The sequence below is a fragment of the Cottoperca gobio genome, chromosome 10 (assembly GCF_900634415.1).
Source record: "Cottoperca gobio chromosome 10, fCotGob3.1, whole genome shotgun sequence".
Taxonomy (NCBI): domain Eukaryota; kingdom Metazoa; phylum Chordata; class Actinopteri; order Perciformes; family Bovichtidae; genus Cottoperca; species Cottoperca gobio.
This window is the reverse complement of record NC_041364.1, coordinates 4,574,976-4,602,569: the sequence shown is the minus strand read 5'-3', so window position 1 is coordinate 4,602,569 and position 27,594 is coordinate 4,574,976. Positions and strand designations below refer to the sequence as shown.

The following is a 27,594-nucleotide window of genomic DNA, read 5'->3' as shown; positions in this document are numbered from 1 at the left end:
ACAATTTTGTCGTGCATATCTGAGCTCACAAGGTTGAAAACAACAAAATCAGTGTCTCTCTGCATGTTTTGATGGTCACTAAAAAAAAAAAAATGTCCATCTGTGCAAAGAATGTACTGTTTTGAGGTCAGTCACAGGGAAAGAAAGGAAGCCGGGACAGACCATGGAGACGCCGTCTAGTCTGAGTCTTCACTGCTGCAGTAGGAGCTGTCGCAGCATTCGGCCATGTACAGGAACTTATGGATGTTTGGATTCAGCTTGGGCACCCAGTGGCGAGGCACCAGGAACGTTGCTAGATTGAACAGATCCACAAACACTTTGTAGCGGTCACTAGGGGAGGGGGGAGGAGGGGGGGGGGGGGGAAAGTATTAAATATTGAACTCAGTGTACTCGCAATGTAATTGTGCATCTGTAACAAATTGTACTTTATGAAGGACAAAAGCTAAATTAAACTGCTGCCAAAATGTAATGAATAGTGAACTTGACGTGGCTCCTTGGAAATAAACTTTAAGTATAGTGTGTGCACGTCAGGAAGAAGTGACCACATGACAGGGTAATTGAGATAAGCACAGAGTAGCAGTATCCTGTCCTTATCTAAATTAACTCTGAAGTGTTTAAGATACGTGCAGTGTAAAGTGTTCAATCAGTAGGTATATATTACCTGACAGTAGATCTCAGGTAGTGGTAGCCTGATGAGCCCCCTGTGCCGGCTTTGCTGCCGATCATACGATGCACCATGCATACGTGATTGTCTGAAAGCAAAGAGACACATATCCTCTGTGATTTGAGCAAAGTTCTGGCTCTGCGAGTGTCATTTCAGCTGTAAATTGTTTAGACAGGAGAAGAAATAAATGCATTTCATGGGAAATGATGTTAGATTGATCAGCCGGCGTAGAAGATGTTATAAGATTCTTCTGCCTCTGAGGTCCCGACCTCACTGTAGCTCAGTAAACTTCCTTTTAGTCCAGCTCTGCCCTTGTGGGCAACATATGAAAACATTGGTTTTCTGGCAGGCATTTCCTGCACAATTGTCTGTTCCCGTTCACTGGTACGTGTACTGACAGGGATGCTACAGTAACTTACATCGCCATTTTGTCATGAGGGTGTCGATATCCATGAGGGACGTGAGCAGCTGGAAAGGAACCTGGAACCTCGGCTCTTCCCTACAAAGGTAAAAGAAGATTTTAGTATTTGCTGTGTTTTTAATTATGACGGATACAGACAATCAAGTGGCGTACCAAAATGTGTCTGGGTAGTATTTATAGAAGTTGTAAAACGAGAGTGATTATCACTCCCCTCGCATCTTTTTACGCAGCACTTTCACATTAATTATCACCGTACATGTCTGTTAGCTGTACTCCCAATAAGTCTTGTGACATTGCGTCGCTCCCTAAAAATAAATGTTGTAAAAAGCCACATACCTGTAAAAGTAGATCATCAGGGCACCTTGGAGAGCCTTGTAAGAGAGCCGCCTCTCACCTTGTCAGCAAAATAGAAAATATATCACTTTTTTCAGCAAACGCAGTTGTCTTTATGTGAAGCCTTGATAAACACATGACATGTTTCTATTAAGTCACATTTTGCCACTTGTAGAAAGCGCTCACCTTTGCTAAGGAGATGGTCGTGACGCTTTTCATCAAACAGAGAAGTGAACGTCTCTTTCTGTTTGACCAGCTCAGCCATCAGCTCCTCTTTGTCCTCAGAGTCTTCCATTATCTTGGGGGGGGGGTAAAAGAAAGAAAAAGCATAAATAAAAATCCAGTATGTGTCAGTGTTGTGTGCACTGCAGGGAGAGCACAGACGGTTTGTCCTCAACGCTGGACTCATCTCTTACCTCGATTTTCTCCTTCTCCTTAGTCAGCCCATCAAAAATATTGATTTCCAGCCTTTCCCAGAAATTGAATCCATCCACCTCCAGGCCCGGAGTTCTCTCCAGCCACTCCTGAGAAGAGCAGCCACATTATCACATTCATACCCTTGTCAGGAGCAGATTGGCTTATCCAGAGCCAGATAAAGAAAACAGAAAGTTGAGAGGAAATGTGACGGCTCTTGTTTTAAAAGCTGCTGCCCACGTGCAGGTGTGTGTGAGACGCACCTCCACCAGCTTTATGAGCGTCGGCTCCTGTTCAGTGGCGAGCAGCATCTCACTTTCATGACCTTTGAAAGTGTCCCTGTAATGGCGTCTGTTGTACGGGACCCTCAGGTTGTCCGGGACCCCGATTTTGTTCTCCAAGATGCGAAACTGAAGGCTTTGGAATCCAGAGGCAGGGGCCAGGTATTCCCTACGTACACACACACACACACACACACACACAGTAAGTAAGCATACTTGCACCTAACCCAGACAGAGTGCACCATCATGGAGCAGAGCGTCTTATGAAAGCTTTAGAGCCGAAGTAGAAGTTATTTATAAGCTTACCTAAAGTCAAAAAAGTCCAAGGCTGTCATTGTTTCCAAAACGGAAAACTGGTCGACCAACAGTCTGAAGATCATCACGATCCTGTGGATGCGAGTGTTGACTTTGAGCATGTTGCGTTCATCTCGGACCTGGAGCCGTAGTAATTGAATGAAATACTGTAATTAGTGATGGTGGTAAACCTTAAACAACCTCTAATCGATCTTTTCTTTTCTCCTCCGGGGAGAAGAAGTCATGAATTAAAACTGTTGCTCTAATTTCAGCCCGGGTGACGCACAATATTTCTTGTTTTTCCCCCGACTGAACTCCAAAGTTAGATCGACTGCATAAAAGCAAATGATTCCTATTGAATATGACTTCAGAGACGCCGTGAGATCTGACTATCACAGTGTTCTCCCCCGACACTGTTGTGCTCTTCAATATATTTAAAGAATGCTCTACTTCACAATTTCATTCTTTGAGAAATCCAACCTGACACTTCAAGTCTAAAAGATCTGACTTTACTGATGCAACATGTGCTTCAGAATCATCTGACATATATATATATATATATATATATATATGTTTCTCATAAACCTTCTGTCTTTATGAACAAGAATCACATAACATGTGTAGGAGAAATGTGACTCACGTGTCCACTGATGAAGATGTGTCGCACTGAATCCAGTTCGAACAAAATCTGTTTGAACCACAGTTCATAGGCTGAAATAAAAAGTGTTAAAGCATCAGAAACATTTTAGTGTAAGATTACACAGAAAACAAGTCGGTACGCAGTCAAGGACAATTACACTGCTCATTTAGAGAAACACACGAGAGGATTAAAACGACTGTTGTATTTCAGTGAGGCAGAAAGATGCTCTGAAGTTTTACCTTGATGGGTGACGATGAAGAGGTGCTCATCATGGATCTTATTACCCTTCACTTCACTCTGCAACACCTGGGCTGAGATGATTTTGTCCAGCTGAGAGTTAAAAAGATATGAAGTACTTAACTTAAAAGCACAGCATTTGAAAAGAAATCTGAATTTCCAGCACAAAAAATAAATCTAATAAAATAAAAGCCACAAACACTGATGCATATGAAAGGTCTACCTGCAAATAGTCTCCATAGATGATTCCTCCTTTACTAGCCTTGTTAACCCCTGCCTGAGAGGCATCCTCACCCTCCTCCGGATTGGGAGGCTTGTTTTTGAATAACCTGCAGCGCAAACAGAGAAAGTGTTTGTTACTTGTGAGTCATGAATTGTTAAAGGGCTGCATTTGATCAAATGAAATACAAATGAGATTAGAAACGCTTCAGATTCCTATTTGAACGTACAAATGCCTCTTCTCAAAGTACGGACATCCACTCATGACTTGTCCAAATCAGCTGCAGCAAAGACGTGTTCTTCTTCTTCTTCTTCTTCTTCCTCGACTAATATTTACTAAAAATGTCTTCAATGCGATCCAGATTTATAAAGACTCAGCTCATCCAATCACTCATGAGGATAGCAGTCACCAGCCGGCCCGCCTCTGTTTGCCCCTTGGAGCTGTTGTTTCCCTGACCCAGGAACACCTTCTGGACTTTGTTTTACTTGGTGAAAGAGTCACAGGACCCTTTTTGAACCATAAACCAAAAAAACAACACATAGTAAATACATCTATTGCTCAAGAGCTTTTTAATACTAATAGAATGAATAGTGTGTGTGTGGATGTTTGTGTCTCGGTCACGAGGTGTCCTCCGTGTTTACGCCGGGTTTTGTGTTTGGCCCACAAACAGGGAACATGACATGAGAGTTTTTATGGGTGTTTCCTGGTGTCACAGAGTTTCTCAACAATAAATGGGGAAATGGAAGATTTAAAGACGAGTAGAGTTAGTTTTAAACGATCAACCAAAGAGGTTTGACCAATACTAAAATACTACTATTGAGTTTTTAACCAATAACTCTTCTTATGACATTTATTAACAAGCGAAGAATGGTAAACACACTCCAGTGACAGGTGCTTCTAAATCATTGATGCTACTCTGTAGGTCGTTGGACTCATCGGTAAATATTTGCAATTGGGTTAATCTTTTATTGACCTCAGTGAACATCATTAGAGGTGTGTGGTTCCAAGGTCCTTGAGAGTGTATGGACTGTACATTACGGTAAAGAAAGTACACGGAGCTGATGTTTGAGTTCCTGTATATCTGACCAATCAGACGTACAGCACATACCGTCAGAGAATGTGGCCATCCTGGAGCTGAGCGTGTCATTCAAAGCTGCAGTATCGGCCGCTGATGCACTTCTTTGGTAATGTTTGTTTGTTTTTCTTTCACAATTGGCAGGATCGGTTACCAATAAGTATAGCCTTGACCCTCCGTGCCACCCAAAACCACACCACAACACGCTGTCGATGGCGTCGAGCAGTCTTTTTGAACAACAGTTAACCCAGTTTCATCGACGTAAGTATCACAATCTCTCTAAATCTCTCCCAGATCATTAGCGCCCTTGTTTTTCACCCGCACTCTTTGTAGACTTTTCAAGTAAAGTCCCAACAGCCTGTGCAACTGTCCTCAGAAGATCAGAGAGATGATAACAAGCAGCTATTTCTGAATTGGGAACATGGTATAAGCCTAGCAACATCAGGCAGCAGACTGAGCACCAACAGTTGAAGCTTTGTTCTTCTTCCCATTTAGCCGGGATGAATGGGATGCGATTGATAGAAGGGGTACAGAGGATAAGATGCTTGAGACGAGACCGTCAGTGTAAATCTTCAAAGCTCTCACGGACTTGTCCATCTCGCTGATCGGCTGCACGTGTCATTACGCATTATCTCCAAGGTCTGGGGGAGTCACTGATTAAAAGAAAGCAGAGATATGTTCCCTTTTTAAAATCCCCCCCCAATGAAAGTTACCGTGTGTTCGTCCACACCTCTGTTTTATTTTACTCTCCACATCATAATGTGTTTTATCACTAAAGTGTAAAAGGTAGTGAGATCCACACGCCGCCCTGTGAGCAATAATTATCACAGAGGAAATGATTTAATTCTGTAATTCACCACTTTTGAATAATTATCATGATCTCGACATATCTTTAACTAACCCAATGTTCTGGCAATCATTCGAAGATAATTAGACGTTTCTAATGATCAAATATCATATCAGATTTAATCAACGTTACTATTTCTGGCTGTACAATATATTTACAGTGTATACATACTTTAATTACCTTTTCCTTTTACATCCTTGTGACACATAACATAACCTTTACACTTACTTTTATTATTAGAATGGAAGTATGACAATAAAGTTGAATTGAAATGTATTTAATTTATAAAAAAAGACATTAATCTACATTATGGGATTATTATTATTATTATGTAGAAATATTATAATATGTGTTTAGTCACAGAAAGTTAAAGCCATAAGAATGTGATGTTAAAGAGATTAGTGTGTGTCTGCTGCTTACAGACGATCATCTCTTTACGTCCAGTTCATAAGTCATTATTCTGAGATCATAACAACTGCAGTTCAAACATCAGAACATTTCAGCAGCTTGTTTATGATACAAATTGTTTCCCCTTTGCTGTAAACGTTCAGTAAATTAGTACAGAAGGCAGAATTTAACACCATAATTACAAAAGCTTGATTCATTCATTGCACTACTTTCCATTGTTTCTTTTCTTTTGCTTCACAAAGAGAATATTCTTCTCTTCTTCTTGATTGTAAGATTGTGAGAATGAAATATAAAATATGTCAGCTCTCACACTGTACGTGAAATCCTGTAAAGAAATAATCAAAATGATTGAATTGACTCTTCTCAGGTCCTGTTGAGAGACAGAGAGAAGGTCCTCAAGTCGCCATCACCTTGGGGAACTCTAACAGCACTGCCCTTGGAGATGCAATCAGCTGCACACCGCTATTTTATTTACTAGGAGCTCATTAGGGAGCTCAATCTGTTGACTATTCTGTGTGCACATAATTATCTAATCAGCTCGGTTGATGCACTTGATCGCACATTTCTAATATGGCATCAATGATTGCTGCGTTACTACTGTAAATTCAACTTCGCTTCAAATTACTGAAGCTTTGCTGACTTTCAGCGCTACGTCACATGATCAGTTTTGAAATTGACTGTAGCAGCTTTGATTAAATCGTCAAAGAAACTCAAACGTCATACTGTATAAGATGTATAACTTCATCTTCAGTGCAGTTTTCCTCCACGATGGGACATATAGAACATGAACTCACTTCATGTTCGGCAGTGGGATTCCATATCGGTACCTTTGTGTTACGTGCATAAAATGAATTATGAAACATGCCTCCGTTTTTTTTCAATTGCTCTGATCTATTGCGTGTTGCTTTTGGGTCTTTGATGTTCTTGCAAAGTTGTGCCATCTCTTTTATGCAAGGCTTTGAAGTCGGTCTAGTTGCACTGCGTAGTGATACGCTGCACGGCTGCTGCGGCAGCGCCTACAGTGGTCACAGTGTGATACTGCAGCACTACTGTGGATCATTTTAATAATAGTGCTTTATCTATTCTATTTCATGTCACTTAAATTAACTTGGAGTATCCAAGAGTGGTTTTTGTTCTCCTCCCTGCTGAAAAAAACCATCTGTCGTGCTAATCAGAAGAATTTAAAAGACTTATTTGAAGTTGGAGCTCAAAGCAGCACTATTTTATTGAAACTCTCCGGATGTACACTGACGGCTGCTGTTGAGTGTTCTGCTGCGTGATATGTACATTCAACAGTCATGCCTGGATGACTTTCTGAACTATGCACTGTGCACCACTAGGGAGCATCAGAGCACTGACACAGAGGATGACAGATTTGAATTCTATATATTTGGTTTGTTTTTTTATATTTTTCAGTAGAGTTTAAAACTCTTTGTATCGTTATATCAAAAACAAATGGGGGAGTGTATAAGTTCACCGTCATTTCAGTGTGAAGGAACAATAGACAATAGCTCATAGGGGAACGTTAATGAAATGTCCTCTTATCTGTTATCTGGTGAAGGGGGGGGTGGGGCACTAAGGGACTGTCATGAGAACTTTGAAGGCATATAATTCATGTATTTTGAGCTGAGCTACATTCAAAGAGATGGAGCTTTGTTGAGCTCTATGTGTAAGAAAACATTGTTACATTTCTGAAAACATATAAAGAATCTGTGGGATGTTGGAGCAGCGGGGAGGAGGTCGAACACAGCATAAAACAAGCTTTAAGGGAAGAATATTCTGCAACCGTTCGGTTTGAAAAGCCGTTTGAAGTTCTCCATGAAAAACAAATTGCTTTCATATGAAGTTGTTTTCAAAACTATGAATTCTATCATCAGAACTCCTCTACGCTTTGATGAGTATCACCGAGCGTGGGAAAAGCTGATCACAACCCAAATATAATAAAAAAAAGAAAAGAAATGAGCGATCATATTCTCACACTTATAGCTAATATCCTTTTTTTTAAGTTGTGACGCTGACGTAAATAGTTTTAGACAACATTTCTACATTTCATGTTAGTTACACTCAAAATCTCTTCAGCTGCAATTTATACACAACACAGCTTCAAGCAGCTGACTTCAAACTAATGCTGCACTTGTCTTTGTCTTTGTCGCTCAGATGTATTTTAAATTATTAATCATTTTTTAGAATACTGAGGCCATGCATACTTAACTATTTGGAAAGACTTAAAGCATCTTTAATATCCGAATAAGTGTCTGACTAACCCGCCAGCTATTTCCTCACCACATGTCATCAGTGAGACGAGAACAAAAAATGCAATTCTTAAAGAAACAACACACCAAAAAGAACCCCAATATCATTTTAATCCATAAGTGCATTTAACATTCAAAAAAAGTATACCTACCGAGAACATGGACGTGATCTATATTTGGATCCACTGTAACCTTGTTTATGTGAGATGGGTTCATGAAATATTTGTGTTGATGAAATATTCATTGGACAGGAAGCCAGGTCAAAAGGCATAATGCCCAATAAACATTAAATTTAGTGGAAATAATAGTTGACGGCATGTTATAGATACATCACCACTTGTAAATACTTGTCACTACATGCACAGATTTCTGTTAATTACTTAAACAGAGCATTGTGAAGAAGCCCCACACAGCCATATTAGGAGGAACGTAACTTAAAAATAAATAAAATGCTTGCCTGAAAAAGTAAAAAAAAAATCAAAATCAGCTGGACTTTATTTGTCATGTATAAACACAACATAAATTACTGTTAATATGACTAATACAGACATTAATAGTTTCTTAAAAAAAACGCCATAAAACTCTTGCATAATTTACAAAACATGGTGTCCCTGTGCTATCCAAGACACGTGTGCCTTCCCCCCCGACAGAGTTCAGCATACCTTCACTGTCCCTTCCAACCCCCCCCCCCCCCCCCCCCACAATGAATGCTGGGTATTTTAACATGGAAACAGTTTCTCTTTTCTGTTTAAAAGCATCTCAGAGAGAATAAAACATGTTGATGTTTACAGTGCTAAATCTGGGATACATAGTGGTTGTTTGGTGAGGATGTTTCTGACGTCAGAAGTCTCTGATTTTAAAAACAAACATTTGCTCAAGGACACTGCTTTGCTCTGGGAGTGTGAACTCTCGAGCTCCGTACTTCTAGAGAAGTGCAGATATGCATAATGTAAACATTTTGCTCTTATAATACTTTCTGTTGATCCAGACTTTTCTTGATGAAAACAAAACCAAAAACATAAAACACCTAAATTAGCTTACTGTTTCCCCAAAGACACCGCTGTTCCTCCGCTTCAGAGTCCAGAGTCCGAAAGGCTTGTGCAACAGAGGAACTGACCTGTAATTGCCATTGTAAGGCTTGGTGTAGTTATACATTTACTCTGTAGTCCCTAGGTCACAATGCACAGCATTGCTTTTTGACCACTTGTACTTTTTCCTTTTTTTTTTTTTTATGTATTTTTTATTTTATTTTCAAAAACACACGACACTCAGGGTACATAGCAGCAACCTTTGATTACAGTTGCTTTCTACCAAAACTAAGTCTCTTTGGCAGAAGATGCTCCTCATAGTGTTACCTTTTCCCAATTTCACTTTGCCGAAGAAAGTGGATGTTATTAGCGCTGTCTGCTAATTCTGGGTACTGCTCAATGGAGAGCACATAGTACCCGTCAAACCCTAAAACTTTTCCACTACTCAGAAGCTGCCTCTTCTCTCCCTCTGTCCAGGGGCGGACCCCTTCCTCGCCATCTCGCACCCGCTGTTGTTCTCTCGACCACGCACCCGCGAGAGCGCGCTGACGCGCGAGCTCAACAACCCGTGCGTTCTCCTCGTCCACCGTGGATCCATAGCGGATATGAAGAGCTAGAGCGCTGGCCTGAATCTCCACATCTGCAAAACGCCGAGTCCGACTATCCATGACTGTGGTGGACTGGGAAACAGTCACATTGACACCATTCTCCAGAGTCTTGTGTCCACTAGTGAGGTGCAATGCAGCTAGGTCTGCGTCTGGAAGGCCAGGCTTGACAAAGTAGTGTGTGTCCCGCCCTTCTATAGTGAAGTGGAGGTCTTCCAAATAGAAAGCGTTGTTGAGGATTGTTGCAACCTTGATACAGTCTTCACTGGCCACGTTGAGCGTGTGAGTGTGAACGCTGCCCTTGTAGATAGCGAACATGACGGCTCTTCCGATGGGAGACATTGCCGCCGAGAACCACAGCCAAGACTTTTCACCTCTGCGACCTCGACTGAGATGGACCTCTGGCAGCCGCTCGAACGACAGCAGAGAATGCGCTTGTCTGGTTACTTCCTGCTGCACCCCAGAGATAGACTGTAGGAAAAGTGCAGTGAAACGTTAACGCCTGAACATGGCATAACCAGACACTCCAGGCCATTTAGAAGCAGCCACTGCTCTGCTTCACAGTTTTTCACCCCCCGTCTAAGATAATGGTCTTTTCAAGCTGTGTTCTAAAGTCAAAAGCAGATAAATCCCCCGAGACAATTTTACAGCAACACTTTTTGTTTTAAGGCCTTAAACCAGACAATCCTCCAGAAGCTGTTTAAACGGTAACAACACAAACACATTACATACAAAGTTAGACAGTGTTCAAATGTGTTCAACTGGAAACTCAAACAAAAATACAGTGGAAAGTACAATTTGTGCTTATTATGCGTATTACTATGCAAATATTACCCAATTAAAATGGATATTTTATCAAATAGAGAGCAACCCAATTAGGAGATAGCAGATAAAAAAGAACTGACGTGAGAGATAAACAATAGAAGAATGTAATTGTTTTGTTGCCTGTCTGATTCCTACACTTTGAAAAACATATCGTCTGTTGGCTAAAGGAATACACTCTTTAATATGTTCAATATGCATGAGAAATTAATTTTACCCACCGGCAGATCATCCCAGAGCTGACTCTTCTTCAGTTCATAGGATGGCATACTTAAATCAAACTTCGGCACCGGAAACCCAGGGATGGTGTTGTGAAGATGAAAGCCAAAGGTGACAAGCCAGCTGTTCACATCTGTGCAAGAAAAACACATGTTTAGTAAGTTACAACATTAATACCTCTGTATCATAGCATGGATGTTTGGTTTGACCAAACTTACTGTATATTGAGGAAAAAACTAAACATTTAAGCTGTTGGTTGTATGGTATAGTTTGTGTAGTTCAAAAACTAAGTAAATGCTTATATTACAAAATAAAATAAATATTTATAAACTTGTACTTTTCATATATATATAACTATAGGATCTGAATCTATTTGGTCAGATGAAAAATATAGGATTAAATAAGTTATAATGGATATTTTATAGATAAAAAACTCACTAAAATCAATAGCAGCCATAATAATCATCAATAGCAATCTTTCTTACCCGCAACATATTCTCTCAATTCGTGGACTTTGCTGATAGGGTTGTTATTTCTGAACATGTATAGATTAAAAGGAGCTGGCTCTTTGGCAATTTTCGGCCAAGTAGAGACATCAGGAATTGTCCATCTTCCAGACATGATGTCATAATCCTGCTCCCCGAAGTGCAGCAGTTTGGTCAGGGGTTCATACAGCCCTCCGTGAAACCCGAGCACCAGCTGGAAGTCTGGGTTTGAGTCGAAGTAGACCTCACCGTACGCTGTGTGCTGGAGCTGTTTGACCAGGAGGCCATTGCTGGTGAAGACAGCCAGAGGTGTGCCGGTGTTATCACAGGCGATGTAGAACTCCTCCCCGCTGCTGATCTCCATCGCAAACAGGTGGCCTTGGAGGTCATAGTAGAGAGAGGTGATCTCGGAGCTGGAGTGGTTGTATACATGTGTAATCCTGGCCGGGTAGCTCAGGTCTGCGTAGAAGTACTGCAGGTGTTGGCCCAAGTTCGTCTTGGAGGACACTCTGCGTCCGAGTCCATCATAGTGGTACTGAATGGTCCAGCCGCTGCTCTTGCTGTAGACCCGCACCAAGAGTCCTTTGGAGTTGTACTCAAAGATTTCTGCTCCTCTCTGACGGAGAAAACCATCTTCATCCATTCTGTACTGGATATCTCCCAGGCGGGTGATGCGGTCTCTCAAGTCGTAACGCAGAGGAAGAAGTCTGGCACTGTTTCCTGCATTGAGCAGGTGCAGATTCCCATTAAGGTCGTAAGTATAGCGCCACATCATTTTCTCGTTCAGGTACACAGTCTGCAGCTGGCCATCTACATCATACTCATAGCTGTACTTGGTGGTGTTGGCGAAGGGGCCGATCTTGATCTCTCGCTTGATGACTCGTCCCACATCGTCATATTGGAAAGTGATCCAGTACATGAGTGAGCGGAATATCTCATACTGGATCTCCTTGATGCGTCCGTGCGCATCAAAGTGCTTGGTGTAGGTCATGACTGCAGTGGATATGATCTGATTTATATCATAGTAGATCACCCCAAACTTCCCAAACTGTTCAACCTTTCCCGAGATGTCGTCAAACTGGTATAGATCGATGGGTAGCGGTGTTTCGTTGATGACGCCTTGCACGCTGGTGACACGCAGGCTGCTGTCGTAGGTGTAGTCAAAGCGTGCATTGACCATGCCATCTTCACTGTAGCGGAATATCTGCCGGTCCACCAGCGGACCCACTTGTCGATAACGGATGGAGCAGATGAATCCCTCATTCTGCAGGTTGACTGTCTTCAGCACTCCTGCCGTCTCGTCGTAGGTGAAGCTGACCCTTGTGCTGTCGTACAGGATTTCTGACAGTTTGTTTTGCCGGCGGTACCTGTACAGGATCCTACGACCTGTGCCAAGGTGAGAAATTCTCAGTAGGAGTCCGTCTTCGCTGTAGTCCACGGCCACTGAGGCGTTGCTCTCTGGGGGGTGATAAAGGTTCCTGTAGTAGCCCACTGAGCGGATGGTCTGCATGGTGTAACGGGCTACACTTGGCATCGTGACAGCAGAAAGCCGGTCCAGAGAGTCAAAATCAAATATGTACTGCCGTTGACTGTGGAGCAGGAGAACCATGGACTAAAGGGGAAAGAGCAAAACAACAGGTGTTTTCTTGGGTTGCATATACATATCATATGTTTTAATCCCAGGCAAGTGCAGAGAGAGTAGGAAGGAATAGGAGAAACCGGGTATATGAAGAATGCACTAGGTAGCGTTAACTGTCACTGTTGTGCTGCCCATCGTCTAATCTGTTAATGCAAGCAACTTTGAGCTCCTATTACCCACAGAAACTATTTAATTAATTAACAGTATATGCAGTTTAGAGCGTGATCCGTCCATTCTAAAGGTTTGCCCCCTTTCTGTTAAAATGTCATGCCCAGTCATCCGTTGTGACAGAGGTTCCCAGTGCTCCCTGAGCTCTCTGTGTTCCTTATGTCAAAGTGTTGACATGGGCTCTCTAGGTCACGCAATGAGAGGAAGCGACCAGGAGTCGCTGAGGAAATCTATGCACGCTTGTTATAGCTGCGCATATCAGTGCAATCTTAAATACACTCTACAAAACAACTTATGGATATTTTTGTGGAAGACATAGTGTGATACAGTTGCTGTTCCACGCAATTCTGATCAGCAGAATGCAAAGAACAGAAGAACCAATGTGTACATGATGTAGCCTCAGTGTATTCTTTGTTTTTTAACAAGGAAGTGGATTCCTAGGTTTTCCATAGAACACTATAAAGCGAGGCGCAGACCTGAAGACGATTTTAACGATTGGAATTTACTTGTTTAGTTGATAAAAGTGGAAATTGTGATTCTTGGAGGATTTCATATATTTTCAGTGTGTTGTCTCTGGATTTACTCTACCGTCTTTCAATTTGTACACTCTGGCTGCTAAGACTTTACATCTATTATTTATTTGCACGGGACCATGAACAATATTACACATACATGTAAAGCATTTGATGTGTTGTACCAGAGTCAGCTTAAAGATTATGTTGCAGTCCCTAAGCAGGTTCCCAGATAAAACATGTGCACCGTGCTCTCAAATACAGGACACATGATACACAAGTACATGCAGCAGTACATAGCACAGGTAAAGTTCAGGTCCCAGCTCAACAGTCATTTAAAGAGTACACTCTTCTATTGCACATGTGCTGTGTACTATACACTGCTGCCAGATCAGAGCAACCCGCTACACAAGAAATATGTGTGTTAGGCAGAAATGGTGATTAGTCCTACTGTTTAAACCATGTGGGGCCTGATTTCCTCGGCTAACTTTGCTACACACACTGGGTAGAGGTTGAGGTACAGCCCTCAGAACATTTTTTATACCTAAAGCTCATAAATGATGCTCATAAATCAGCAGTGTAGATTTATTACTATGTTTGCTAAGTACCTCTGTGAGAAGCAGAATTATGTACATTTGCAGTTGCAAAATAAGCCTCTTCAGGGTGACCTCTGCCACATGTCGGGGTTTTTATTCACCCTGTAACGATGATGACTAGCCTGCTGTACAGTACATCTTACAGATTGCTTCCCCCAGGTCATGTTATTTTTCTTACCTGCTCAAGGTAGGAGTAACTCCATATTTTCCCATCAGCAAACACCCTGGAAATCAGGCGGCCTTGGCTATCATACTCCAGTCTCTCAGTGGTGGGACCTCTCTGCAGGGCACTGATTTGCCCACTGCTCGTGCGGCTCACATTAACCGGCAGTAGCTTACTGCTCGGCACCCAGAGCACCGGGTGGCCCGCTGTGTCGTATATAATCTTTAAGAGGAATTTCCTGTGGTCATCATAAATCTTCTCCGTCCTCAGGGTGCGATCGTAATCGACAGAAAGAATGTTCCGTCCGTTCACCTGTGGGGAAGATTTGATTTAATAACGTGCTAGTCTCGTGCACAAGATGCCCACCAGTGGTAATAAGATTCGACTAGCAGATACCACTCAAATGAAACACATTGATTACACAATAGTGTTATTGTTTTTTCTATACCACTGCTCTTTGCCTTGATGGCTCTTTAAACTGTAGTCACATCATTTTCACTAGAGTTGTCACGGAGATTAACACCTCCCTCACAAGGCTCGTTTAACTGAGAGACACTCGGGTGATTATTCACGTGCACTTAAATCACAACCTCCTAAATTTGGTGACAAAAATGACTCAGAGGCAAAGTAACCACCCAAGTAAAGTTCATGTACTGTATTTCATAGATTGTGTCAGATTCTAAGAAAGAGGGGGAATATGAATACTGGAATATTGATAACTCTCTATATCAGGAACTAAATGTTATGCGAGTCATAAACCTCAATGGAAAGAAATAACTGATTATTACATTCATTTTACAATGTTAGAATATTAAGTGACGCGACCATAAAATAACATTTGGAATATTGTGGATGGTTTCATCTATTTCTTTGTGCAACTCCTGCCATGATCTATCTACCACTGAGGTAGGCGAGGCCACAGGAAATAGCCACTTTTTGAATTCACGGCACGTTGTTCATTTGCATGTGCCCTAGGAAGAAAGATAAATATATCAAACGTACCCTAAGCTTGCGTCCAAACACGATAACTTTCCCTCTGGCTTGTTCTTTGCGGAAGCGCCACTCCACCAAGTTTTGCCCACTCTCCCCTGGCAAACTCATGTTGCGTCTGGCTACAGTTGGGTTGGCAGCGCCTGCCAGGATGTGGGGCTCTGTCTGGTAGTGGGTGTCCATCCCATTGGCATAGGTAATCCTCAGCGAGTTGTCAAAGCCCACTTGATAGCTGCTTCGACATTGATCTATTGATAGTAAACAACAAATGCAACTTAGAAACCGAGGAATGAGCAATTACACACAGGAATGAATGTTATCGACGGTCTCCTGAGGTAGTCGTTGGCTGTACTTAATTATGCTTTGAGTCCTTAGTATTTCATATTAGACAATTCTCCGATAAAAGAAAGAAGTTGAATGATGTGCTCAGGTAAGTGCACCATCTGGGTCCAGCGGAGAGTAGAAAGCATTTCGATACAAGGCTGATGTGTTTCCCTGACATCCCAAACCCACACGCTGAGAGAGTAATCATTTACACTGTCGTCCGTCAGACCTTCTGAGCTGTAATGATACACGACTTAAGCTTACTCAACATTGCCCCGGCGACCCCTGAAACAATGACAAATAACTGCTCACAGAATAGCCGCCTGAGTCGGGGAGATGACGGCCGCGCCCTTACCCTGAGCCAGAGTGTAGAAGGCACGAATGGTCGAGGTGTTCGTGGTGATGCTGATTTCCTCCTCTGTCATGGAGCTCTCGATGTCCACCGTCAAAGCGCTGTATATGTCTGTGTACAAGTTATTCACCATTCCAGTGGGGAACGTCACATTCATGAGCCGTCCTTCACTGTCATAGCTGTGTGACAAAAAGCAAAGAAAGTGACAAAACATCGATATGTATGATGGCAATTATCAGCTCTTTTATACATGTAGACCATCGACTGTCACAAGTTCAATTACCAGAGCATAAGTGAAGGGGTGTCTGTCTCCACCCAACACATAGTCCAAATATTAGATATGGGAGAGCGACTCATCTCATCAGCTATCAGTTTTATATTTAAAAAACACACACAATTCAATCATTTGGATGATTGATGTGTCATTATGATGTCGACTGAAAGCTTTGCTATTTTATAGTGGGGGATATCATGCATGGCACAATGTGACATGACAAGAGAATTACACAGGGGAGAACAATCATGGAGACGCCATGCTACCAAAATAAAGTGTCGGCATGATGAGAGTCCAGGTGGCTTATTATAACAAAACATAATCATGAGCTGCTCATTTTAAATGTAAAAGCATTATATCCTATGTTGCTCCTTCTGCTAACTGCAGCGTACAGAAGTCAAACATATGAAGAAAAAGTAGCATTATTATAATGTAGGGCTATTTCTGAGGCACATTTTCTAATTAGGTTTCAATTAAATAAGCACCCTGAAGCAGTTTGCAGGTAAATATGTTTAACAATTATATAGTAAACTTGTACTGAGCTGCGAGACATGAAACACACATAGTTTGCACCTCATGACTTACAAGATGAGTATACATATTAGTGTCATTAGTAGGTGACAAGCTCAGACAAAAGTGTGATGAATCCTTCAACTGCAAGACATGAAAAGCAGGGAATACTTTTTATGTATTTATTCCTAAAAACATTATCTGCCAGAAATGCAAAGTGCATTTGTTTTACATAATTTGTATGAGTAAGCACACAGGAGGAGGTGCATTTTAATGTGTACCACGGGGCAGGTTCCAGATGCTGAAAGCCTAAAGGAACACAAAACGTTCTTGCAAGTCTCCGTTATACTTACTCATAGAAGGTTGTCCAGCCAATCTCCGATGTCTTTGTCGCCAGCAGGCCGTTGTTACCGTGGTAAGTGAAGAGCACCAGCTCCTGGCCCTGCGCCGTGAGCGTTTTCAGTCCGCCATTGGTGCTCATGGTTAGCCAGATCACCTGGTTGTCGGGTGCGACGATACGTACCGGTGTGCGGTTAGGATCTCTACGGATTCTCAGAGTGTTGCCACTGCTGTCCGTCACAGCCGTGATGTCATTCTCTGTGCTGTAGCTGAAAGTATACTTCAAGTCACCAGTGAGCAGGCTCGCAGTGTGTTGGTGGGTGCCATTGCTATCAAACACATACAGCTCCTGGGCATCGGGGGAAGCCACCTCATATGTATTGGCACTGGAAGTTGGCCCATTTCTAGAGATGGCCCGGATGCGGATGTTCCCTAGGTCTGCCACGTAGAGTGTTCCATCTGGAGCTGCCACTAAAGAAGATGGAGCATTGAGCCTGGCATCTTTGGCATAGCCGTCCCCTGTCTGGTAACAGTCACAGTTGGCATCATTCTTGCAATCGCAGTCAGAGGGAGACCCGGCCAAATGCGTTATCTCACCATCCACAGAAACCTTTCGGATCCTGCTCATCTTTCTCTCATCTGTCTCCGCGATGTAGATGGCCCCATGGTAAGAGATGGCGATGGAAACAGCGGATTCTATAGGGGTTAACTGGGCTCTTTGACCGCCAGCCACGCCACGCTCCAGTCCAGCCAATGGGCAGTGGAGAGGTCGGCCAGCTGCGATGCTCACTTGTCCGTTCTCTGTGATGCGCAGCACAATGTTGTTGTCCAGGACATACAATGAGTTGTCCATGGGGCTAACTGCCAGGTCCGTGGGCCACTCCAGAATCACCTGAAACACACGACATCATTAACTCAAATTATACATTTGAGATAAAAAAAAGATAAAAGCTGCGTTTCTTAATCATGCATAATTAATTTAAATCAATATCCATGTGTATTGTCCCAGCATAATACATTCAGGAAGGCATGAATAAATCTTCGTTGTAGTCATCAATAGGAAGATATACAGAATGGCTTAAGCTGTGAGGAAGAGCTAAACTGTTTCTGTCCTCGGACAGACAATTTATTTCCTCATAGAAAATGACCTTTGTCTGTCGTTCTCAATAGAAACAATATATCTAGTTGACTATTAAGACATTTGGCCGCTGCAGGAATCAAAGGTGACACTTTATTTGCAGGGCAGTCTCTTTATACAATGCTAGTTTGTCTTACAATATTCGTATAATTTCAATTGGCCTGAAGCAAAAAGTGCATAACACATCTTATAGCTTTGGGCTATAAGATTAAGCGCTTATCTTCTTGTGTCAGCGCTGCTGATACATGAAGTTAAAGGATAATCCTGGCCGCAGTGACTGTAATTTCCCATTATGCCTAAACATTTAACTTTTTATAATTCAGTTACTGAGATATAAAACTAAGTGAAGTTCCAGGGGGTTATGCCCTGTGTGGCTATAGTTAGTTTAGCTACCAAAATAACCCTGAGCATGCACACTAACTGAGGCTGCAGAGGGGGGAGCACCCCATTAAGTGACCAATTAGGTGTATCAAATTAAATCGAAATGAAGTCATAAAATATTTAAAACATAAAAAATGATGCGGTATTAACCACATCTTGGAAAAAATAACAAGTAGATATTACAATCCAAAGCTTTAACCCTGGCCAACTATTACAATCTGCTTGTCAGAAATGTGACAGTGAATTAAAAGCTTATTTGTAACAGCACAAATGACTGGCCTGGCCCTTAAATACATAACGGTCATTAAATCTGTCAACACGCTGCTGAATTGTGCCTTTCCGCAGGGCGATTAATGGTAAAACACAGTGCCTTTAAGGCTGCCACTAGTTAAACTGCGCCGAGCCAATTCTCTCGCTGAGATGCCTGAGGATCATACGGTCTCGCCAAAACCATGTCTTTATTGGCTCAAACCAAATGACTTGGTTAATTAGCAAAAAAAAAAGAGACAAGCTTAATCCTTTGTCTTCATGTTCTCTTATGTTCTCCCCGCTTCATGTTCACCCACACATGGACATACACAAACACAGATTGCTTTATCTTCTGTTTACATTAAAAAAAAAATGGTGTCTATGCTGCCAAAAACAATTAATTTTCTCCCAGCTCTAATTTGTGTTAATGCATTTGTATTATTGCCCGACTCAGTACGACACAAGAATATATGTGAAATCTGCTGTCGGGGGGGGGGGGGGGGCGGGGGGTTTGACTGCAGTCCTTCCAATCCACTGTTGAAAGTGTTTTGTTTGTAATCATATACTTTTTTTTTTTCCGTTTTGTAAGCTGATCAACATAAATCTAATTAACATTTAAATTGGTTAGTTAAAAAACAAACTCTGTTATGTCTGGTGCACACGCGCACGAGGTGGGAGGACCTGATTCTGCGGAAATTTCATTCTCGACAGTCAATACACTTCACTTTCTGCAGAGACATCCATTTTAATATGATAAAAGCCTCCTTTTTCATGATTCATCTCAAGTCAGGTCTCAAAACTAACTCTAAAGGAGTGAAATGAGGAGAGATATTAATGTTTAAGAGAGCAGGGAGCTGCACTTCGACTTTGGAAGTAGCGCCGTGCTATTGTAATGCTTTAACCTCTTGTGTGGGGCTTTTATGTCACCTCATTCGCAGGGAGTCAGTAAATTGTGTGGCACGAAGCTGGCCGTCATCAGGTGCTGCCGAAGAAAAGGTTTTATGTGCGGCGAACTCGTTACCAATTGCTGCTTCATTATCATGTGCGGTGTAAGTGTCCTCAATCTTGAGTATTTCTAGTGGAACACTAAACACTAATTCAGCCCCAGCCACATCAAAACAAGCTCCCCAAACTGAGGAATTATTTTTCCCTCTATATCATCCAGCATGACCGGAAAACTCATCTCCTCAATAAACACTTCATGTCTCCACTTCCTGCCTGAATCACATTTTCACATATTTTCCTCCTGTACTTTCAGAAAAAAACGCTCTCCTCTTGTCGAGTCGAGAGCAAAAAATAAAAACGCAGCAGCATCTCTTTTTTCTCTCACCGAGCACCTTTATATTCTGTGTTGTAGGAATTGCAGCTTTTTCTCCCCCCCCCCCCCCCCCCCACACTAATGTTACCGTATGTTTCTCTGGATACGATCTGAGAGTTAAATGCCTATTTTATACTTAACATTTATTTCATTTATCAAGATTACAATTGTTTTTAAAGTGTCCTGGACAAGAGAGGCAGCAATAACATCATCACGTAGATAGCAGAAAGTATCTCACTACATCCGAATTGAGCAACAATTGGATTACAAAAGCATAAATAAAATGACCAATAACAATCATTTAAGAGATAACATCTTTGATGAGGCACTTTAAAATCAAGCTAAAGGCAATCAAACCATCAATATCAATAAATAAGAATCACATAATGCGATCAAACAGTAAATTAATTACGCTTAAAACATCCTGATTGTAATATTCCAGAGAGGAAACACTGCAGCAATGATTGAAATTCCCAGAAAGAGACCCGTTTTTGCAATTTCAAATTTAATTGCAGAAGGTTCCAGATAGAGGGAGCAGCATGCAAAACAGCTCTTCTCCTCAGTTGTGAGTGTGAGTGTGGGAACTGTTAATAATAATATAGAGGACGAGGTAAATTCAAACATTTAAAAAGCATATCTTCCTCTCACTCCAAAACCAGTTGCCCAAAAAATATTAGCATTCATGAAAAAGATTAGTTTTACCGCAGATGTAATATATATATGCAGTTATATAACACTGCATATCAATGATGAGTCATGGGTGAGCGTCTGAAAGAGTGTTAGAGAGGTGGGGGCACAGGGTGGCGCTGTGACACGCTCTGTGTGAGCATGCAGGCAGGGTTAACAAATGTGTGGCACATGTACGTATAAATCACCTGATTGATGTCCATGCTGTTGTCGCAGGTCAGAGGGCGAGCCGACGTCAGGTCGTTGGAGCCGAGGAAGGTGGAGATGATGCCGTTCTGGTCCACCTTTCTGATTGTGGTGCCATCAACAAAATATATCAGGCCGTTCTTGCCCACGGCGATGCCTGTTGACATCAGGTAAGAAGGGGAAGAAGGAGGGGAGGGGAAAAAAAAAAAAGAAGAAGTGTGATAACAGGAAAACATGGTGGATGTGCAGCATCTCTGCTTGCATGACTCAGTGGACGGAACACGATGGATACATGTGTCAAGCTTGCCTTCCCATTATTCAGGTCACTGCAAAAAGCACAGCCATCAATAATTCAACGGCTGCTTTTCTAGTATTAAATAATTTCTTAGGCAGAAGTGGCAAAGGCTGTATTCATACGGTACACATGTGCACTCGGCGCTCTCTAAAAGAAGGACCTCAGGAGTGTCAACGAGTGGTGCGTCTGGGTGATTTCTTGACATCGGCAATCATCAACAATCTGCACACCATTTGTGAAATGAATGAGCGAGGGAGCGGAAGTGACAGCTTCGGCCAATTCTAGATGAAAGGGGTGAAAGACAGGCAGTTGCCATGGTGACGTGGTGGACTAAATCGTCTCAATGATTGAGTGTCAGCTCGGAGATTTAAGTTGCAGTCGAGCCTCTGTGGAGTTGCAATAACAGGTTTCTTTTTGACAACTGGGGAAATACATTAACGAGCCGCGCCAACCTCCACTCCCTGCGTCACTGTGCGGCTTAATAAAGACCAGCACCTGGGAATTCAATCATACCTCACACGCAGGGAGGTTTCTTTTCATTCTCCACGCCGGTTTTAGCACGGCGTGGATCTGGGTTTGATTGTAAAGAATGAGAGCCGCCGATCTCAGGAGCGCATTTGTGGCGATTGTTCTTTGGTTTTCGGAGGATTTGAAATGTTTTGAATAAGCTTCAACTTCAGTTTTACCCCGAGAGTATGATTTATTTTTCAATGAAGTCTTTAAAAGCTTCTATGGAAGGTGAGTGGTTTGGTTTGACCTGTGGCTAGGTCTGCACAAGATTGCTTTCTGCTAAAACATTTACGAGTTGAGGGAGCCCACGGTGAATCCTTGGGAGCTGGCTATTTGACAGTCTGAGATTCTCAGACAGATGAAAAGTGTCACATTTGAGCAGAGTTCACCAAATGTCTGAGGGGAGAAGAAAAAAAAAGTAGCCATCTGCTGTTTCTTCTCTGGTCTCGGCTTCCACCCACTCCATCATTAGAGTTGCTCTCAGATTGCCTTCACTCAAGCCTCTATCACCCAGCTGAAGCTCAGCTATTGCAGTTGGCATTCAGAACGGGCAACAACTAACGCAAAAACAATTCATCTCAGCCTTTTCATCCAGAAGAATTTATGGAAAAGTGAGCAATCCAACCACAAATGGCCCAAATGGCCCAAATGGCACAAATGGCACAAATGGCACAACAGGTTGTGCATAGCGGGTATCAACTTGAGGATAGCTGTTACTTTAAGCTTTAAAGGACTGGAGGAGACTTTACTTTCACAAGAGCTGTTTGACAAATGTCGAATCGAGGATACGTTTTAAAAACCTCTTTATAGAAATGTCCAAAAATGATTAAAATGGTTAAAACAACAATAACGTAAACAGCCTTAATTTACAAAAAGGTTTTTTCCATTTCTATACATATGTATATATATGTGTATATATATATATATATATATATATATATATATATATATATATATATATACACATATATATACATATATATATACATATGTATATATATGTGTATATATATATATATATATATATATATATATATATATATATATATATATATATACAGTTGACAGTGTTACTTTTACTTCAACACATAACCCACAACTAAAAACCATCCAATAAAATCATCTGTCGGCCCAGACTTGGCACGGACCCCCAATGGCACACATAAATTTAGATTTAGCTGTTGCCACTGCTGACTGAGGAGCCCATCACGGTGTCCCACCCCTCCATTTGAGTACAACGCCTTCATTAGTTTTAAACGATACCTTTGGGTCCGGTGAGAAAGGCCTCTGGAGCTTTGCCTCCATCGCCACAGTGGTTCTCATCAAAGGGCAGACAGTGCTCTCCGGTCCCTGCCACCACCTCTGCGTTGGACTGCAGTTCCTTGGTCCCGGTTAAGATTTTGGGTCTGTAGATCCTCCGGGAGTTTGTGTCCGACACGTACAGCTGACCACTTACTGGATCCGTTGCCAGGTAATACCGGTGTGCCGGGTTGTTACTGCATTCAAGACAATAACTCAGTTATAAACTGTCCCTTCACGGTATACAGGGTTTTCACTTTAATGCCCTTTTTCTTACAATGCAGCCAAATAGTCCTTCAATAGTGCAATAATGTGTGAGATACAACCTTTAACCCCCGACTGAAACAAACATGTATTGACTCTTTAACTAACATTGTCTTCACTATGCATTAGATTTGTTATTAGATGAGAAGTCGTGTAGCACTTTAGAAAACACTCACTGGACATTCAAGGGAATTGTGCATCAATACAGTGTTTTTTTTTATTGCATAGAAAGTTAATGCCAATGTTTAATCAGGTTATGTTCCAGCATTTAAGTTTGTTTTCTAAAACACACCATAAAAAAAAGGGTAATTAAGTGTTTTTTTCCAGTCCAGTTGCAGCTTAAAATATAAACCTTATTATCAACTTATAATTAGTAGCAACGTTTTCATGCGTGTGGACGATGAAGTGAAGAGGGAAATATATTTTAATCTTGTGAAAAAACTGTGTGAATAATTCCCACGGCAGAGAGAAAGAGCAGAGCCTTTGTGAATGGAAACATAAAAGACAGAGAGCGAGAGAGAGAGAAGGTTGAAGAGATGGAAGACAAACAGAACTTATCAGGGTGCCACTGCAGTGGGCTTCCAGTTTACAAAGCACAAATGACAACTTGTGTGCCAGATCATTTCTTTTTTTATGTTTTATAATCGCTCTCCTGCGGGGGGAAATGCCTTTTGGAAATGACAGTAATGACTGGCTTACAGTAACAAAGTGCAGAAGTTAATGGCATCCATCTGTTTCTGCTTATTTGCATTCTTTCTCCCGTCTCATAATGGATCCATGAATCAGAGAGCAAATGTGTCAAGGATTAGGAATCAAAAGATTTGTACGACACATGATTGAATGATAGTTAGACTCGGTGAAGGCCGATGAAATTATCTTTTTCAGTGAGTTCTTTGTAAACAAATGAAAAACTATTGCATTAACCTTTTCTATTAAGTCAGAGTTGATACAGAGCAGGTGCTTAAGAGTCATTAAAGAGCTCAAAAACAGAGGCAGTTAACATGAAAAATAGCTCGCTTTACAGTGCAGTCGTAAACACGGCTTCTCTCGTTGTACTTCAGCTTAATGGTACTTCAGTCAATACCGGTTGGCTTTGGAAGTGGGATAATGCGATGGCAAAATAAATGTGGCAATGAAACATCTTTACAAAATGATGAAGATGGAGTCATAAAAGTTGACAGCTATTATGAGTCAAAGTAAATGCCCAAAATAGTGGCTGCCATCAAGTTCTTATTAAGAATTCAGCAAGACGTACATGAGTAACCCTTTCTTTTACAGTCGACCTGCAGGGGGGCGGACACCATAATTGATACACCTGTGTGACATTATGCAGTCCAATATAACAGCCCTGCGATAAATAATTCCCGCAGCTTCTGATGTTAAGACGTATGTGTGGTAGTGATAAGTATGCTCGCAAAGAGGAGGATGCAAATCTCCATAATGCAACGTACAAATTAGGGTTAGGGTTTAACCCTCGAACAACCTGTGCTAGTTTGTCTACGTGCAGCACAAAGAAGCACATTTAGCTTCAACAAAGTTCTTTAGAAAAGGGTTCATTTTAGTTCTGTTGTCTGACTGCAGTTATATTTATGTCATGTGTGTCCTTTGGTCTGGACCAGACGTCAAAGGAAATACAAAAAAAGATCTGTTATTGCCTTTTTAGGTGTAGTCCGTGGAGGGTTCACAGAAACAAACCCCAACGGAAACTCTGATACAGGCGTTGATCAAAACTGCATCTAATCGCAGCGGTTAGAATGAGATGAAGGGGAAACGCTGCTGCACGTAGCAGACGAATCAGGCGAATTAGTTTAGATTTGAAAAGCATTAAAAAAGTCACATTTTCATATAACAAAAATGGCACCTCAGAGGCACTACCTTGACAGCCAGTTAGACAAAGTGACTCCACTTCACTCTGTGTTGCACCTCTGGCCCTCGCGGTCATGTTAATCACTGGGACAACCTAATTGCCACCAATGTGCATGTTCACTTGATCTGATGCTGTTGTCATAATCATGAATACAAAGCAGTTGTGTAAGCCCCTCTGGATAAGAGCATCTGCCAAACACCATCAGAGTAAATGTAATTATATGCTTCACAATGGTACTGCTTATTGCACAGCTCTTCTCTTGGACTGCATCACACGAGGTGTTGATTGTTTAGTCTTTTTTTTTTACATTAACTTCCGTTGTTATATTTAAACCTAGAAATACTTTCAACACGTAAAAAGCCTTGCACTGCGTGTTGTAGCGATTTTGTCACGTTGCATAAATTCCTCTTGTTTGGATGTAATCAAGCTATAATTGGTTTGTTATAATTACACATGGTAATCACTGGCGCTAAAGGCGAGTGTAAATGAAAGAGTTATCCATATACATATAAGGAGGACGATACAGATGGTCATGTACATGTAGATGTTCAAAAGCAGCATGCACTAAGATAGAATACACCTACCTGTGTCTAAAGTCTTTATTTCTACGACAGGAGCAGGAAAAGAGGAAGAAGAATCAGGACAATGAAATTGGTTAATCTTAAAAGGATACTTTTACTTCTCATTTTACTTTTTTGTTTTTGCCGAATGCGACAGTTTCCTCGTCATACGAATGACTTACAGGCTTTGAAAGGTAAGCATTTTTTCCCTCCTCACAGTATCTAGCGAGGAGAAAAACTAACAGCTGCATTTCAGAAAGTCACAGTCTCCCCCTTGAAGAATCAACACAGCCACTAGAAAAAGTCACAGGCAATGACAATCCATTTGGCAGAGAGTGGAGAGGCGGGACTGTGGCAGCGAGTTACAATCCACAGAGAGGGAAATATGTACTCCTATCTTCATAAAGGCCCGTCCTGCATTACCACTGCTCTTGTCAAATGTGGCCTCTCATATTGGAATATTGATTCCTCCACTTGTTACATTGGCCACTGAAGCCAGAATCTAAATACAGACGTTAGGCTAACAGCATTTGAAAGAGGTTCAGGGAGTACCATGTGGGGGGGGTATTTGGACTTTAATACAACAAGCATGCATCATGCATACTAAAGCTGACACCACGCCCGTCCTTAAATGTTTAGAAGAGACTAGCATCAAATGAAAAATAAGCAAATATTCTGTAAGCAATGAAGATGTGGTATATTATGCATTCTGTACTGGTTTAAATCTGCACTGCAACTGCCATCTAATGTAAAGTGAGATTGTCCTCAGTGAGTCTTTTATGTCAGACTAAGTTTAATTTGGCACACACAACAATTTTTCTCAGCAGTGTTTGGTGTGTTTCTCCTTGTAAACAGAGCAGTTGCTCGGAGACACACTTCTTAAACCGTTATTTATCTGAGGCAGGGTTGCTGAGCACGCACGCTCGTTTACAGCAGCACCCTGCTTCCCATTCAGAGTGTGACACACACACACACACCCTCCCATGAGAGCTGCCTGTAGTGGCTGCTCGCTGCTCAGGTACATCGGCAGGTTGTTCAGGTAGAGAGGAATGTTTTTTGTTAACTTCCACTCTTAGATTTTAATTTTTGGCAATGTGAGCGCGAATTTACTATCTACTTTATGTACAAATACCCGCCAACAGTGCGGTGACCTGCGTCCTTTTAAGGCACGCTTCGTATGTTTGTCATGTATGCGTCTCATAGAGGATGATGGTCCAATGTACATTTAATCAACATCTGCCACTTTTAAATAAGCCAACTGGCCGAATCAGAGTCATTGCTGAAAGAAGCCAACTTGGCATAAGGGCGTAAATCATCCAAATTACACGCTGAAGACAGGATGTCTTTCCTAATTATGGAGACGGATAGGGAAAAAGATTTCAATGGGTAGAGGAAAGATGTGTGTGTGTGACTGAAAGTCTGTCCACCGTGCCATTTTAGTTTCCACACTCGAGGCTAAATGTAGAAATGTAAAGTGTGATCCAAAACCTTTAACTGTCTATATTTGAAATGTTTTAGGGTTCAGCTACAGTATGTTCAACGTTTGTTCTTGTTGAACTTGAGTTCACTGTTATTACTATAACACAAAACACTTTAATGAATCTGTTGTCCTTTCATCTTCAACCATTGGATGAAGGGACAGAGGTAAATAGTCAACAGGTTGCAGAATAAAAGTCCCAAACATGCTCCCAAAGATCTTACCTGAGCTCCATGATACTCGTGACGTTG

General features: G+C 41.7%; 2 protein-coding genes across 3 annotated transcripts in view; both read right to left on the bottom strand.

The window, feature by feature from the left end:
• Window positions 1-176: 176 nt before the first annotated feature.
• Window positions 177-3,768, bottom strand: tdo2a (tryptophan 2,3-dioxygenase a). Its single transcript, XM_029441045.1, has 12 exons — window positions 3,734-3,768; window positions 3,508-3,613; window positions 3,287-3,377; window positions 3,048-3,118; window positions 2,420-2,547; window positions 2,096-2,282; window positions 1,835-1,942; window positions 1,605-1,716; window positions 1,422-1,479; window positions 1,084-1,163; window positions 662-752; window positions 177-330 (listed from the first exon to the last, which is right to left on the bottom strand). The coding sequence occupies exons 1-12, from the start codon at window positions 3,766-3,768 to the stop codon at window positions 177-179; spliced, it is 1,221 nt and encodes a 406-aa protein (XP_029296905.1).
• Window positions 3,769-8,177: 4,409 nt separating this feature from the next.
• Window positions 8,178-27,594, bottom strand: part of LOC115014302 (teneurin-3) — a 131,150-nt gene continuing 111,733 nt past the window's right edge. For both annotated transcript variants that reach the window (XM_029441040.1, XM_029441041.1), the window contains 11 exons: window positions 27,568-27,594; window positions 25,891-25,911; window positions 23,140-23,372; window positions 21,074-21,228; window positions 17,127-18,004; window positions 15,993-16,168; window positions 15,326-15,561; window positions 14,339-14,635; window positions 11,246-12,857; window positions 10,763-10,893; window positions 8,178-10,190 (listed from right to left, as the gene is read on the bottom strand). The exon at window positions 27,568-27,594 is cut by the window's right edge and continues 223 nt beyond it. In XM_029441040.1, coding sequence (XP_029296900.1) covers window positions 9,438-10,190; window positions 10,763-10,893; window positions 11,246-12,857; window positions 14,339-14,635; window positions 15,326-15,561; window positions 15,993-16,168; window positions 17,127-18,004; window positions 21,074-21,228; window positions 23,140-23,372; window positions 25,891-25,911; window positions 27,568-27,594 — 4,519 coding nt within the window. In that variant the 3' untranslated portion in view covers window positions 8,178-9,437. The remainder of the gene's footprint in view (window positions 10,191-10,762; window positions 10,894-11,245; window positions 12,858-14,338; window positions 14,636-15,325; window positions 15,562-15,992; window positions 16,169-17,126; window positions 18,005-21,073; window positions 21,229-23,139; window positions 23,373-25,890; window positions 25,912-27,567) is intronic.

Bases quoted from the DNA above. Each gene is read 5' to 3' on its own strand.
- tdo2a (XM_029441045.1), bottom strand. From the start codon at position 3,768: ATGAGTGGATGTCCGTACTTTGAGAAGAGGCATTT. The intron at 2,283-2,419 runs GTAAGCTTATAA...GTGTGTACGTAG, and splicing joins TTGGACTTTTTTGACTTTAG to GGAATACCTGGCCCCTGCCT. The intron at 1,480-1,604 runs GTGAGCGCTTTC...TTTGCTGACAAG, and splicing joins CGACCATCTCCTTAGCAAAG to GTGAGAGGCGGCTCTCTTAC.